The 16,081-nt window shown below is 41.9% G+C and overlaps 1 protein-coding gene across 1 annotated transcript in view; it reads left to right on the forward strand.

Annotated features, from left to right (window-relative positions):
- FBXL17 (F-box and leucine rich repeat protein 17) overlaps window positions 1-16,081 on the forward strand; it is a 976,700-nt gene that overhangs the window by 624,851 nt on the left and 335,768 nt on the right. The window contains exon 7 of the mRNA XM_075325027.1: window positions 1,399-1,475. Within this exon, the coding sequence (XP_075181142.1) occupies window positions 1,399-1,475 (77 nt within the window). The remainder of the gene's footprint in view (window positions 1-1,398; window positions 1,476-16,081) is intronic.

Raw genomic sequence — 16,081 nt, forward strand, 5'->3', positions numbered from 1 at the left:
TACTGTAGCTCTGTGTTGAACTGTTCATTGCTGGTTGCTCAATGAGTTAACAGAGAATCCATCAGTTGTTACTGTCAAGAGAATTTTAAAAGTGTTTGTGTTTTTTTGTGTTTTTTTGTGTTTTTTTTAGATAAAGCTCCCCTCTGAATATTTATATCCACAGACCATATCAAGGGTGAATGTTCAGGGGGTAATCAAGAGTCTGTAAGAACATAACAAACAAACAATGCCATTTTAAAAATGATCGTTAGCTTAAAATCTGTGTATTTAAGTCAAAGTAAGATGGGATTCTGTATTTTTATGTAGTAGTCAGTGATGGTGAGTTCCCCATAATTAGTGATAGTCCTTCTCTAAGGAACCTTTAATCAGAAGGGAAGGAGCATTAGTCACAGGAGGAGCTGCTGCACTCTGTGAACATCAGAATCAGGGCAGCAGTAACCTCAGGAAATCAGAGGCGCCTCATAAAACTTTTCTTTTGGAAATTGCAGCACTTTTTCCAATCCATTTATCTGACAGGCATTGGGGTGTGACATTTGTAGGATACGGTAAAATTTATTTGTTGGAAAAGTAGTGATAATCATTGGTGTTGTTTCACATACAATTCTCCCGTCTCCTAAAATGCTTTTTTTCCGCTTTTTGCAGTTGCGCATAAAAGCTAAAGTAATTTCCTTAGTATATTTATTATTTTGTCCCTCTTTTACTCTTCCTGCAAGAGTATAAATAAACGGCCAACTGGTCATTATCATTCATTGCTTTTTAAAAGCGTTTGTCCATATACAGCACTGATTGAGCAGTACAAGAAGGCAAAGCAACAAATCCCGTGACAAGTGGAATAATAATATCCAGTTATCAATTTCTTCATACATTTCCCGAAGGAATAACAATGGAGCTTCCCAAGGAAGAGGTGTTAAAATTATGTTGGCTAGAATTATTTTATGGGTAAAGGTGTTTGTGAACCACTTAAAAAGGTTATCCTCAGGATAGGTCATTAGTGTCTGATCGGCTGGGGTCCGACACCCGCACCCCATCTGTTCTTGGTGTCGGCAGCGGTACCAGGCAGTCGGAAATGCTCAGTTTCGAAGATACCCAGTCTATGATAGTGGCCGCAGCTGGGTACTGCACATCTGCCTCCCATTCTCATCAATAGGAGGCAGACGTGCAGTACCCGGCCTCGGCCGCTATCAGTTGACGGGGCATCTCTGGATCTCAGCTTTTCCGGCTGCCTGCTACCGCCGACATCACCAAGATTAGACGATCGGCGGAGGTGCTGCAAGTCAGACCCTGGCTGATCACACATTGATGGCGTAACCTTAGGAGAGGTTATCAATGTTAAAGTAGTGGACAACCATTTTAAGTAAAAGCCTAATGCCTCTAATTTTTGTTACATTTTCTTCACAGATGTGTAGAAGTTATTGCAAAAGAAGGCCGAAGCCTGAGAGAGCTGTACTTAGTAACGTGCAAGATCACAGATCACGGTATCTCATTCTTTATTCTATGTGGCAGCTGCATCCACTTAGCTGCATTTATTTACGAGCTGTTATAAGAACATGTTCAGCTTAGTGTGAAATATTGGTGACGGGCAATAACTGCAGAATTTACAGTATATTGCACCTACCATACCTGCGTAAATTGTGCGAGCTGACAAGGCTCAAGCAATTAGGAAATTAACTTGTTTAGTAATTGTTGACCTGTACACAATACCTGCATACTGATAGTGCTTACAAGTAATTACATTTCTCCGCACTGGAAATTTATTGAGCAGCTAGTCAACATTTGTTGTGTACATTAATAACGCCATATAATTGTCTCCTTTTCTCTGTAGTGTTAATGTCTCTTGTGGAGACACCAGTAATTATTGAGAGTGTTTTATACATTTAGGTGTAGTGCATTCATTATTTACCTACAGCTGAACATGAAGCGCTCAATTGTTGTTTTTTTTTCCTTGTATTACATATAATTAAAAAAAGTCTTAAAAGTGAAAATCAAACTCAACTTCTAGAATGTCAGTATCTGCAAGTCGTCAGATCGCCATATTGTCAGCGTAGTGCAGAATCTGTATTCTGGCTTGTAGGCTAAAATGTTTAAAAAATTGCTAAACACTTGTTAGTTATTTGTTTCATTCTGTTTATTAGATACTAGCTGTAGCACCCAGCATTGCCCGGGATAGTAACGAAGTCTCTCTTTCTCACTTCCTCTCGCCCACTCTTAGTCTCGCCCACTCTTAGTCTCGCCCACTCTTAGTCTCGCCCACTCTTAGTCTCGCCCACCCTTCGTCTCGCCCACCCTTCGTCTCGCCCACCCTTCGTCTCGCCCACCCTTCGTCTCGCCCACCCTTCGTCTCGCCCACCCTTCGCCTCGCCCACCCTTCGCCTCTCCCACCCTACGCCTCTCCCACCCTTCGCCTCTCCCACCCTTCGCCTCTCCCACCCTTCGTCTCTCCCACCCTTCGTCTCTCCCACCCTACGTCTCTCCCACCCTACGTCTCTCCCACCCTACGTCTCTCCCACCCTACGTCTCTCCCACCCTACGTCTCTCCCACCCTACGTCTCTCCCACCCTTCGTCTCTCCCACCCTTCGTCTCTCCCACCCTTCGTCTCTCCCACCCTTCGTCTCTCCCACCCTTCGTCTCTCCCACCCTTCGTCTCTCCCACCCTTCGTCTCTCCCACCCTTCGTCTCTCCCACCCTTCGTCTCTCCCACTCTTCCTTGCCCACGCTCCTACTCTCTCTCCCACTCTCCCTCTCTCTTTCTCCCTCTCTCCCTCACTCCCACTCTTCCTCACTCCCACTCTTCCTCACTCCCACTCTTCCTCACTCCCACTCTTCCTCACTCCCACTCTTCCTCACTCCCACTCTTCCTCACTCCCACTCTTCCTCACTCCCACTCTTCCTCACTCCCACTCTTCCTCACTCCCACTCTTCCTCACTCCCACTCTTCCTCACTCCCACTCTTCCTCACTCCCACTCTTCCTCACTCCCACTCTTCCTCACTCCCACTCTTCCTCACTCCCACTCTTCCTCACTCCCACTCTTCCTCACTCCCACTCTTCCTCACTCCCACTCTTCCTCACTCCCACTCTTCCTCACTCCCACTCTTCCTCACTCCCACTCTTCCTCACTCCCACTCTTCCTCACTCCCACTCTTCCTCACTCCCACTCTTCCTCACTCCCACTCTTCCTCACTCCCACTCTTCCTCACTCCCACTCTTCCTCACTCCCACTCTTCCTCACTCCCTCTCTTTCTCTCTCCCTCTCTTCCACTCTCGCTATGTCTCACTCTCTCTCTCCCACTCATCACTGAAATCATTTTAACTGTCACATAAGCTGTCTTATACTAAGAATGTCCTTCATTTCCTATAACAAACAATCATAGCTCCTATTAATGATCTGTAGCAAAATAGAGGCAGAGCTGTGATTGGTTGCTATAGGCTACCTGATAAATATCCAGGCTGTCAAAACAGCCAATATATTACCTCATACGTCTAAACAGTAAGTAAATGTTTTTTTTTTGGTGAATAACTGCAAAGCGTGGCGTTAAGGTTTCCCCTCAAAACATAGTCTATGACTTTGCCTTAGTCAATTGAGGTGTCTGTGCAAAATTTTGGATTGTAAATGCGACAGTGCGGACTGCTTTAGTGGACACACACCTTTTATATATTAGGCCCGTTTCACACATCAGTTTTTAGCCATCAGTCGCAATCCGTCGTTTTGTGAAAAAAAAAACGGATCCAGCGCTGGATCCGTTTTTTACTCATTGATTTGTATTAGTGACGGATTGCGACGGGTGGCCTCACGTTTCATCCGTCGTGCGACGGATCAGTCGTAAAATGTTTGTACGGGCGATGGAGCCGATGTCCACATGAACGTTTTTTTGTCTGCGTCAAAAAAAAAAAACGCGACTGATCCGTTGGCGTCTGTAGTTTGTTATAATAGAAGCCTATGGGCGCAGGATCTGTCGCAATCCGTCAATTGACTGATTCTGGCGACGGATCGGTTTTTTTTTCAACTGAGCATGCTCAGATGAGGTGTAAAATCATTTACACGAAAATCTTTCAGACCCGCTCCTCTCATGTGCTCATGTAGGTTTTTAATAGTAATTAACCTTTGGTATGACAGATCCGTTTTTTTACAGGATCTGTCGCATCAGTTTTTCCACAATCTGCGACGGATTTGTTGCATCAGTCACAAAACGGATTGTGACTGATTGCAAAAAACTAATGTGTGAAAGAGGCCTTAGATTAAAGGAATATCTATAATAATCCTATAGTATTATATTCTGCCGTTTTGCCTCCAAAAATGCAGTTCAATGTGTAATATTTTTTTAACTGATTGAAAGTATAGGGGGTAAAGAAAAAGAATTGGCTCTGTGCCAGCGTTAAATTGTGTGCTGAAATCATGATAGCATGGTGAGATGAAACGCGCCACAAAACACGGCCTCGGGCCATCTCAGTCCACCAAGACGGAGGAAAAAAATACATTTCAATATGCTCAGTCTTTTCAGGAGGTATCGGTAACCTGAATTAATCCTTTGGCTTCTTTTTGTCTTCTTGCAGTTTTCTTTTATTTCTTCTCTTATAGAATAATTGCATTAGGCAGGGAAAAGGGACTTGGAAGAATGGCAGAATTGAAATAGGCAGCAGATGATAAGTTGTTAACTGCAAGGAAGAAACCCATCTTTTACTAAAGACTGGTAAGAGTCAGCTGCAGGGGAGAGTGTGTGTCAAATGAATTACTCTGATGGCAAGATATCTCAGTGCGAGCGAGGACAGGACTCATGGATAGACTTGTGAATGTGTCTTTCCAATTTTCTGCTCTACTTCGAGAGTTCACCGCTTCCCTGGGCTGTGCTACTTATTAGCAAGAAAACCTGCTTTGCAGTCTATAATATGTCTGGAGGACAGGGACGGATTGTCATTCCTCTATGTACGGGTCACATAGCTGCGGCTCTGACACTCCGGCACATGTGTATTTATTACTTGTCCTGTCCGATTCTGATCTGTAATTGTCCCCTTGCTGCTTGTAAAGGCTCAGGCATCCATGCCACTGACACTGTAACTATTTGACATTCATTTTTCTTACACTGCTATGTTTATCCCGGTTTTATTAGACCTTGTTTCCTTTTCATTGATGCACCAGGTAACATTACCCCTGGGGCACATATAATGTCAGGGTCAGGTTTTCTTTTTGCTAGAAGTCTGCCCGGGGGTCAGCATTTTACTAGGAAATAGACTTTTTAGCTGATGTGAATGTACATAGGACTGTGTGTAGGGGCCCGTAAAGGAGAATTAACGGTCAGGAATGAAAAACTATTGTCTGCGACACATACCAATGAATTGTAATCAAAGTAACAGCCAGGCAGGTTTGGCCGCCAATAGAGCATGTACGGCTACGGATTTCCTCAGTTAAAGTGAGTGCTCCTACTTTTAACAGTAAGTTGCCACGTTGAACATTTAGTGATATTGTGATGTTACAGACTTGCATTTTTTCATGCGTTTTTATTTTGTTTTTGACTTTTTTTGTCTTTTTGTTTTGTTATGATATAAATAAAGCTGCTTTGTTTTTGACACTTCTTGGTATTTGCCTTTGACAAAACTTTGATTCAGTCAGGTGCGGATTACGGGTTTTTTTTTTTTTTTTACCTGTGGGTTTGCTGCTTCTGATGCAAGTCCATGAGGACAATCCACACATAAAACTCATAAGTGTACCCGCAAGAGAAAGTGACATGTTGCAGATTTGAAAGATGCACCGCATTTCAGTTTACACTGCATAAAAATGAAGCGCACTTGGCCGGAGACTGCTGTAAATTCCATCCAATTTACTTGAACTTATTAATTCTCATGAACAATATCTACCAACAACAACTCATCGTCTGCACTTCACCTAAGCTTAGGCGGGGGCTATATGGGTACTCTGGCTGCAACACAGGTGACGCACCATAGATTGCTATATGGTGTCTAATGCCAGTGAACGGGGTCGCATTGCATTCTGACATGTAAGTTGTAAAAACTCCAAATCAGTTGGATTTCTTGTGAATTGGTTGTCAGTGTATCTTGTAACCCCAATCACTTCCATTATGCAGTGATATGCAGGGAACTTTAGCCTCACAACCTGTGTTGCAGCCAGAGTTTCCAATTTGAGCTATAGCTTTAGTTGTAGAATTTCCACTGAAATGGCTGTTCCAATTATATAATAGTATGGTAATGCTGGAACATTATGTTCCATGCGGTTCTGTCCTCTGGACTCCATCCTGGGAGGCCTCTTTTGAATTCTCCCTGCGCACTTGGACCTCCCTCTGTGCATAGTACGGTCATAAGGCTCCTTTCAGGTGAATTGGGCTCTGGTAACTCTTGTGTTGTGCGCTGGGATACTTGTGAAGGGGCAATGAAAGCAATTTGTTTTATTCTGAGGCTTGGTGGGGATCATAGTAGTTAAAGCCAAAAGTGGATACAGCAGAAGAAAAGTATAAGCCCTTCCTTTAGGGAATTTTTACACATTTTTTGTCAAATATTTTGTAGCTGATTCTGCATCAAATTCCACTTAAATAATGTTCTAATTAGCGTCCTATTGATTGTAATGGGAAAATACTCCTATAGGGCATCATGGTATTTTTTTCAACATGAAAAAAAGCATTAAAGGGTTTGTCCACTACTCTTATATCCTTTTCTCAATCCCCGTTTCCTCCTTTGTAAAATGCTAACATTTATACTCGCCTTCCATGCCGTCGCTGTTTCAGCAGTGTCGGCACTGCCTCTTCTGAGACTCAAATGATATTTTTATGTTATGAGAACCTTGCAGCCAATCAGCAGCCACTTCACTGTCCCTCGTCTTCACATTTCACATACATCTGGAGGAAACAAGGAAGCTGAATCCTCTGAATAAATGTGACTTGTGCAAAGTGTGGGAGAGTAAAGCAGCTGCTTATTGGCTGCAACATAACAATGTCAAATGGGAGCCCCAGGAGGGGCAGTGCAGACACCGCTGGAACAGCATCGGTATTTAAAGTGACTATGAGGCTGGACTCACACGAGCGTATGGCATCCGATGCGAGAGCATCGGATGCGATATGCTAATGCCCCCTGGCTCAGGCTCTGCTGCGAGCCTGAGCCGAGTGTCATGCGACTGTAACCCGATCTTGCGATCGGGTCACAGCTGTGAAGCTGTGTGCGGGCGCTGCGGAGGAGAGGGAGGGGTTAATCCCCCCATCTCCTCCAATGTCAGCCTGTGCGTATATCGCACTGCACTGGGATAACATCCGAGTGCAGTCTGATGTAGCTCTTGCATCCATTCACTTGAATGGGTGCGAGAGATACGGCGGTAGCAGCAAAACGCAGCATGCTGCCGCTTTTCTCGCATCCAGAATCTGGATGCGAGAAAAGCTGACCAACAGCTCAACCTCATTGCCTAACATTGGTCAGAGTGCAATGCGAGAATTTCTTGCATTGCACTCGTCCGATTTTCACGCTTGTGTGAGCGTACCCTGAGTGATATTATTTTACAAGGGGGAAACATGGAGATTGAAAAGGGGTTGTCCTAATAGCGGACAACCCCTTTGAATTCTAAACTTTTTTTTACCTTGGAATAAATTTCTGCTGAATTATTAGAAGCAAGAAAATGCCCCATACACAATTCATATCAAAAAAGTTCCAAAAAATGTGTTCATGAATTTTTATCAATGTAAAAATCCTCAGTGTGAATATATTCTTTGATTATTTTTTAGTTTTATTGTGAGGATCAGTGAGCAGTTGGATCCTCATGTGTCTTAGATCTTATGGTGGTTAACCCTTAAGCCTTGTTCACATGTAGTGTAATTGCTACAGTCTTTTTCTATTGCCTTTTCTCTGCTTGTTTTCCGCAGGTGTTCACATCAAAATATGCAATAACAATCTTAACTTATTGCATTTATTTTTATACATTTATATTTTTATGTGATACACTTTTGGTGCAGACTTGAAGCGGATTTTGTAAAGTTTTCTTTTTAAGTACATAAATTCTGATTTGATATTTAAAACCGCAATTGTTTTTTTCATGTTCCTTATAGAAGTCTACAGTAAAAAAAAAAAAGTACTTAGAAAATGCAATGTTAAACAGCATCTTTCAGTGCATAAAGGGCTCAAGTTTTCATAAAATCCCATACACTTTGCTTTGGACGTTTTAATGTAGCATATTTTATAAACAAAAGAATGAAGCAGAAAACCCCCACAGTATCTACATTGTGGGAGAACTTGGACTTAAGGGGGTGTTACACGCAGCGATATCGCTAGCGATAGCACCCGCCCCCGTCGTTTGTGCGTCACAGGCAAATCGCTGCCCGTGGCGCACAATATCATTAGGAGCCGTCACACGGACTTACCTGCCTAGCGATGTCGCTGTTGCTGGCAAACAGTCTCCTTTCTAAGGGGGTAGTTTGTGCGGCGTCACTAAGCGGCCACCCAATAGAAGCGGAGGGTCGGAGATGAGCGGGATGTAACATCCCGCCCACCTCCTTTCATCCGCATTGCCAGTGGCCGCAGGTAAGCTGCAGTTCGTCGTTCCCGAGGTGTCACACGTAGCGATGTGTGCTGCCTCGGGAACGACAAACAACCTGCGAGATCAACAATCAACAATTTTTTAAAAAGTAACGACGTGTCAATGATGGACGATAAGGTGAGTATTTTCCATCGTTAACGGTCGTTCCTTGCTGTCACACGCAACAACATCGCTAATAATGCCGGATGTGCGTCACGGAATCCGTGACCCCGGCGATATATCGTTAGATACGTCGTTGCGTGTAACGGGGCCTTTACACCATGGTTTTAAAGCAGTTTAAGGTTCAGTTTTTAAGTTAAATCTAGAATTTATCCAGATAAGAGAAGTAGAAGTAGGCGCACTTAATTAACATTTATATCCTGATTTTGGCTAAAAATTTCTCCTCGTCAAACTGAATAAAAAATGGCATTATATGTTCATACATCTTTAAATGGGTATGGCTGTGTGCGCACACTGAGTTTTTTGTTGCAGATTTGATGCAGGTTATCGTGCAGTTTGTTGCCCAAATTTGCATGTCTATCCTTATGCCAGAAAACTCAGAGAATTCTGAAGTGCTGTGCACGTTGCTTCTTTTTTCCTTTCAGTTTTAGGTGTAGAAAAAATTAGCAGCATGTTAATTGTTAATGCCTTTTTTACTGCGCTTTTTAGCCCTTCCATGCATTGTTTTAACAAAAAATGCATTGCAAAAAACTGCACCAAAAATGTACCAAAAAAGCATGCGGTTTTTGGTGCTTTTTTTCTGTGACATGATGCTTTTTTTGGCCACAAGGCAGTTTTTAGGTGCAGAAATTTTCTGCAGCGTGCGCACGTACCCTGTTGCATACAGAGGCTTGCGTTGCTTTATTTAGCTGAAAGTGAAGGTATACAAAGCTGATTAGTGTTGTCGGGATTAGATGACAGATTCTTAGTATCGTATCATTCGTCATAATCCCGGCTTCCCAGCGCACTGAAAATAGCATTTGGCATCCAATAATTGAGCCCAAAGAGATCCACTTCACATTGTATATAAAATCTTTACAAGTGGATAGGGATGATAAAGCAGTGTAGCCAGGCTGTGTAAGCCGAGCATTCTTTGCATTTTTATTATCACATTTGTATTATATTTTCATTTTCTATTTGCTTTTTTTTCATGATTCATAATTCATAATTTATTTCATCTTTTTTATTTTTTTATCTTGCTGTTCCACGTCTGTAAAAGTTCATATGTTTTGTTCTCTTATTATGATCAGCCTAGTTTTATCCGGTAAAGTGTGATTTTTCTCTTTTATAGTGTTATGTCATTTTCATAACTTTGCTTTTTTTTTTTAGAAGTTTTAATTAGTTGCATGTTTCCTTGGATAATGAAGCAGAAGCCGCCCCCAGTCCCCAGTGCCTTATAAACAATTATCCTTTGTTACGTGATATTCATTAAATGTAATTTCCTCCATGGTTAGCTAGGCAGAGCTCGCTTTGTGAAAACTGCAAGGTGAGACTCTGCCAAGTACAATGCTGCTGATGTAGCCTGTGCCATATATTCAGTGGGATGTCTGTGAACATGAATTGTAGAACAGATCATTCTCTACAACATGCTAAAGAAGAACGTGAACTCTTATACTTCTGGTAATGTTTTCTCTTAGTGCACAAATTGAGGACTATCCGCTACTAAACATTGGAGACCATAATGATGTCAGCATAAATTCCGGGGTAGCACAACAGTTCCATTCTTAACACTGCTTTACATGCTACGAATTATCTGCCGATATGTCGTCGGGGTCATGGTTTTCATGATGGACTTCCGTCGTCATTAGCATCGTCGTTGCGTGTGACACCTACAAGCGACTCCGAACGATCGCAAAAATAGCGAAAATCGTTGATCGTTGACACGTCATTTATTTTCAAAATATTGTTCTTCATTTCAAACGCAGCAGACATATTGCTACGTTTGACACCCTGCCAACGATGAACAACATCGTTAGTGCGTCCGTCATCAGCGATGCGGGTGAGTCATTACGAGCAATGCTCCACGTCTCCTCCGCTCTGATTCGTGTCACGTCAGGGTGTATGCTATGGACAATTATACGCCTCTGTCGCTGCCGGAATCGTTGGGAGGAATGCTGTGTGACGGTGTCCACACACACACAGACGACCGCCTTGGTCAAACAATATATCACTGAACGATGTAGCGTCGTTTGTGAGATGGGTACATGTGACCGCTACAAAACGACCTATGAGGTGTCTTGGCAAATCGTAGCAACGATCTGGGCGTGTCACATCGCTAACAAGATTGCTAGCAATATCATTGTGTGTAAAGCGGCCTTTAGGCCCTGTGCGCACGCTGCAGTTTTTACCACGGTTTTGCTGCATGTTTTGCTGCAGAAAATGTTTATAACCTTGCTGCAGTCCTTCCCCAGCAAAACCTATGGTAAAAAAAAATGGTGCATGTTTTCTGCAACAAAAAGATTTGCGTGTCACTTTTTTTCCGCAGGTACCTGCGGTTTTTGCCATAGATAATGGTCAAAAAACGCAGGGAACAACCCGCGACAAAACCGCGGCAAACCACGGCAAATCGAGGCAAAACCGCATGCGGTTTTCGGGTGCGGTTTGCTGCGATTTTTTACCGTGAGTGCGGTAATCTTTCAGCGGGTCCAGAATTTTCTTAAAAAATTCAATTTTCTAGTGCGCACAGGGCCTTACTGGTATAAAACACCAAGTTCTTCCAGTGAGTTTTTGATGCTACATATTTTTGCGGTGCAAAAAACCAAGTGTCGTAGGCCATGTGCGCACGTGTGCATTTTTCCTGCGTTTTGGCTGCGTTTCAAACTGCAGTGTCTCATTGTCAAAATGCATGCGTTGTGCGTCCCGAAAAAGTCAGAAGTCATCAAATTCCATGCGCACGTTGCTTTTTGAAACACAGCGTTTTGGATGCATTTTTTTTTGGCACAAGCAGTGTTTACTGCTGTCAAAACTCTGCATTTTATTTGTTAACCAGAACGCACACGTGCGGACATAGCCTTAGGCTATGTTCAAACAGGGCGTTTTTGCAGCGTTTTTTTCTCTTGTTAAACTAGCAAAATTTAATTTCTTGGCAGGAAATAACTTGCTGTTATGGTGCTGTTTTTCTGGCGGATTTTGCTGCATTTGAAGGTTATATGCTTTTTTGTGTGTTGCTTTTCTTCACATAAAAAGCATGTTTTGGCAGGAACTAAGGCCCGTTTCACACGTCAGTGAAAAACAGTGACGTTTTTCACTGGCGTGTAAAACACGCACATGTCCCTGCGTGTGCCGTGAATCACGGCACACGTGGGTTGTCTAAGTGCAATCCGGGCTCTGTTCTCCGTGGCCCGTGATTGCACTTAGAAATCCGCTCCCGCTCTCCGTGGTGCTGAATCCTCCCGCGACGCAGCATCCGGCCGGCGGTGACCCCTGCAGCAGCTGCTTCCGGGTCGGCTGTGTCGTGCATCATTAAGATGCGCGACAGTAATCAGCCGGCTTAGAAGCAGCAGGGAGAACGGGCTGCAGAGGACATCGCTGGACGCCGAGTGAGTTAAAATGTTTATTATTTTAAATGCACGTTTTTTTCTGGCACGTGTTTCACGGACCACACCACTGCGTGGTCCGTGGGACATCAGTGATGCCAGAAAAAAATGGACATGTCTCCGTGCGGCAAACACGCACACGCGGGTACGCCGCACGGAGACACGTGCAGTGAAAAATCACTGACGTGTGAGCAGACCCATTCATTATAATGGGTCTGCGTATGTCAGTGATTCTGGTACGCTTAAAAAAAAGCACAAACGTACCAGAGTCACTGACGTGTGAAAGGGGCCTAAAGCAGCAGAAAAAAAAAGTGTTTTTTTTTTTCTGCGTTTCTATTTTTCTCTTGCTTTTTTTGTGCTTTTTTCGTGCTTTTTTCATCTGAGATAGGGAAAATGCAGGAAAAAAAGCAAAAAGATTCGACTTGCTGCTTCTTTTTTAATGCAACAAAATATGCAAGGAAAAAAAAAGCAACATGCGCACAGCACTTCAGGATTCTCATAGATTTTGCTGGCATGCGTTTTTCCTTGCAGTACTAATTTAAAATCTGCATGGAAAAAAGCATGAAAAAAAATGCAACGTGCTGACAAAATGCAGCAAAAAACAAGGAGGCTGACGTTACAGTCAGTGGAAAAAAAAAAGCAAGTGTTTGTGGGTGTGTGTGTATAACAATTCTGGAATCTCAGGCTTTGATGGAACTGTAAAAGCAGAGTTTTATTAGCATGGTTTTGTAGATAACCAATAAATAACTTGCAAAAAACACCCTGTGTGAACATAGCCTTACAGTTCTAACGAAGTGGACGTGATTTATTGAAATCTCCTGCCCATTGTGCGCTTTTTTTATGCATCATAAACTGACTTGCGGTGTGTGCTTGAAATCTGGAACATGCTAATTTCTGTTGCGAATGCACAAAGTTTTTTTCATTTGGATTTCCCCAATACAATTACATGAGGCGAAAAATCCACAGGTAAAAAACGCATGTGTTTTTAGTGCATTTTCACTGTGCAAAGGCTCTAAAACTTAAGGGCACAAATCTGTACCAACTAAGTTTTGTCAAAACTAAAAACCATGAAGTTTCAGAAACAAATCAGATTTATTTAACCCTTTTGATACCCTGAGATTTTCCATATTTTTGTCTTTTTCTCCCCTTCTTCCAAGAGCCATAACTTTTTTTTTTTCCTCTCGTCAACATAGCTGTATGAGGACATGTTCTTTGCAGGATGAGTTGTACTTTTGAGTGAAACCATTAATTTTACCATATAATGTACTAGAAAACAGGAAAAAATTCCAAGTGGTGTGAAATTGCAAATAAAAAAGTGCAATTCAACTTGTTGTTTTTTTTTTTTTGTTTACCATGTTCAGTGAACATTGTTCACTATATGGTAAAACTGACCTCACAGTATGATTCCCCAGGTCAGTACGAGTCCGGAGATGGTAAACATATAAAGATTGTTTTTTTGTTTTGTTTTTTTATTTAATTGGTGAAAAAAAATGAGTAATTTGTCAAAAAAAAAGAATTGTGCTTATGTCGTTATTTTATGAGACCTGTAACGTTCTCAATTTTTCGGGATCTAGGGCTGTGGGATGGGTTATTTGTTGTGCTCTTAGCTGACATTTTTACTGATAACATTATTGGGTAGATTCAATGTTTTGATCGCTTCTTATTCCATTTTCTTGCTATGTTGCTGTGGCAAAAAAAAACCCAAAACATAATTCTGGCATTTACATTTTTTTTTTACGTTTACCTATCAGATAAAATAAATTAATCTTTTGATAGATTTGACATTTTTTAAAATGGTGAAATGAAATACGTGTATTGTTTTGATTCAGTGCTACAAAAGTGGAGTGATTTAAACATTTTTTGTTTTTAGTTTTTGTTGTTTTTACTAGTCCTTTTAGGAGACATGAAGTTGTGATTTTCTTATCGCTCGTGTTGTACAGAGCAGGACATCAGCACCGCTCTGTACAGCAAAAATACTGTCTTCCTCTGAATGCCAGTGCTCAGCCGGCATTCACTGGAACTACGTCATAACTTTTTCAGGGGTCATCAGCTGTCATGACAACCTATCAGCATCCCACAGATTAACAGCAGGATTTAACCAGTTAACAGCAGCGGGCAAATCTCTGATCTGCTATCCACTGTTGGAGACGCATGACGGCTGATCAGATCAGATCTGTCGGCTGATCAGATCAGATCTGTCGGCTGATCAGATCAGATCTGTCGGCTGATCAGATCAGATCTGTCGGCTGATCAGATCAGATCTGTCGGCTGATCAGATCAGATCTGTCGGCTGATCAGATCAGATCTATCGGCTGATCAGATCAGATCTGTCGGCTGATCAGCTCAGCCACGTGTTTACTTTCCATTGCTAAATTGTGCTGACAGGTTCTCTTAACATAGTGTCACTGACTTCCATCTCTGACAATCTGTATCAAGTTCTAGTAATTAAATTTGTATCTATTCTCCTTCTTCTCACACACTAATAAGTACAATGTGTACCAGATCTCTACTTCTGACTAAAGGAGCATTGGCATTGAACGTTAATCCCTAGGAACAATCTAGCTCTCATAATCATGCAAGCATCAACTGCAGATCCACCAAGATGCTCATTCCTTGGGTGAAATAATCTTTTGAATTACTAAAAAGATCATCAATCTCCGCAGCACATTGCCCTGTTTAAACAGGACCTGCACGCTCAAGAACAATGGTAGCCTCAGCGCTGTTAACGATCTATTAGAGGTCCTTGAGTACACATCTGTACGACGGTCTACCTGTGTGAAAACAGAGAAGTCCCGACACTCATGTAAGGCATAACCTTAGGCTTTTAAAGCGGCTGTGTGTCATCAGTAGCACATTACATATATTGTTGAAATCAAACATTTTTGTAGACCTGTCCTTTGGTCTGACGAAACTAAAGCTTGTGGAAGGATATCCAAAAGGCTTGACCCAAGTCATAGAGTTTAAGAGTAATGGTACCAAATACTAACGAAACGTTTGTAAACTTTTGACTTTGTTTTAATGCATTTTTGTTACTTTCTGCATTAATTCTCTCTCATTATTCTAGCATTTGGCAAATAAAAATAATTTTGGTTCTTAATTGACCTAAAACGGGAAAGGCTTATTCTGATTTCATGTCAGATAATATGAAAAACATGCAAATGTGTCTTTTAAGATTGTGTATGTAAAATTCTGGTTTCAACTGTAGTCCCTAATTACTGCTATGCTATAAGATGGGGAAACTGCAAAGAATTATGTGGATGCCTGTTGGGCTGTGCCCAAGGTCATGCGATCCTTCTACTGCTGTTGCTATAACAATGCAATGACCAGTATAGGCAATCTGTCAAAGACATTTGACAAACCTGTACCAAATTTGATTAGCTTAAATATAACAACAGATGAAGTGGAGGAAAGCTTGACACGCCCAATGGAATAGGTCACCACATATCCATGGAGTGCAATAATATGAAGTCTGCCAGGTGGACCATAACTTGAATAGAAGGAAAAGATATCGGCACATCCAACGTAAAATAATTTCTTTCTTTGTCACATGGTATTAAAAAGTCCATCCATATTGAGAAGACCCTGACGCGTGTTCGACGCAAAAGAGCTTTCTTAATCATAGATGGCATTGGTTACCGAATAATTTCTTAACTACTGAAGATTCCAGTGAGCTCTGTTGGAGCCATAATCCGGATTACATGTATGTATGGAATTTGTTTTTTTACATGTAGAATATGAACCCTAATATAATATATACCATATAATCTATGGTACTGTTCACGTGTCCTTGTTTTTATACGGACCGTGTGTCCGTGCAAAACACACAGACATGTCCATTTTTTTCCAGCAGCATAGATGACAAGGACCAATACAAGTCCATAAAAAACAAGTCCGCTGTACATGTTTCACATTGAAAAGTATAGGAGATGCCTTGTAATTTATTTATACCATATTTTTCAGACTATAAGACGCACCGGACCATAAGAAGCACCCTGGTTTTAGGGGAGGAAAATAGGAAAATAATATTTTAAGCAAAAAATGT

Source organism: Anomaloglossus baeobatrachus, chromosome 1, assembly GCF_048569485.1.
Source record: "Anomaloglossus baeobatrachus isolate aAnoBae1 chromosome 1, aAnoBae1.hap1, whole genome shotgun sequence".
Classification (NCBI taxonomy): Eukaryota; Metazoa; Chordata; class Amphibia; order Anura; family Aromobatidae; genus Anomaloglossus; species Anomaloglossus baeobatrachus.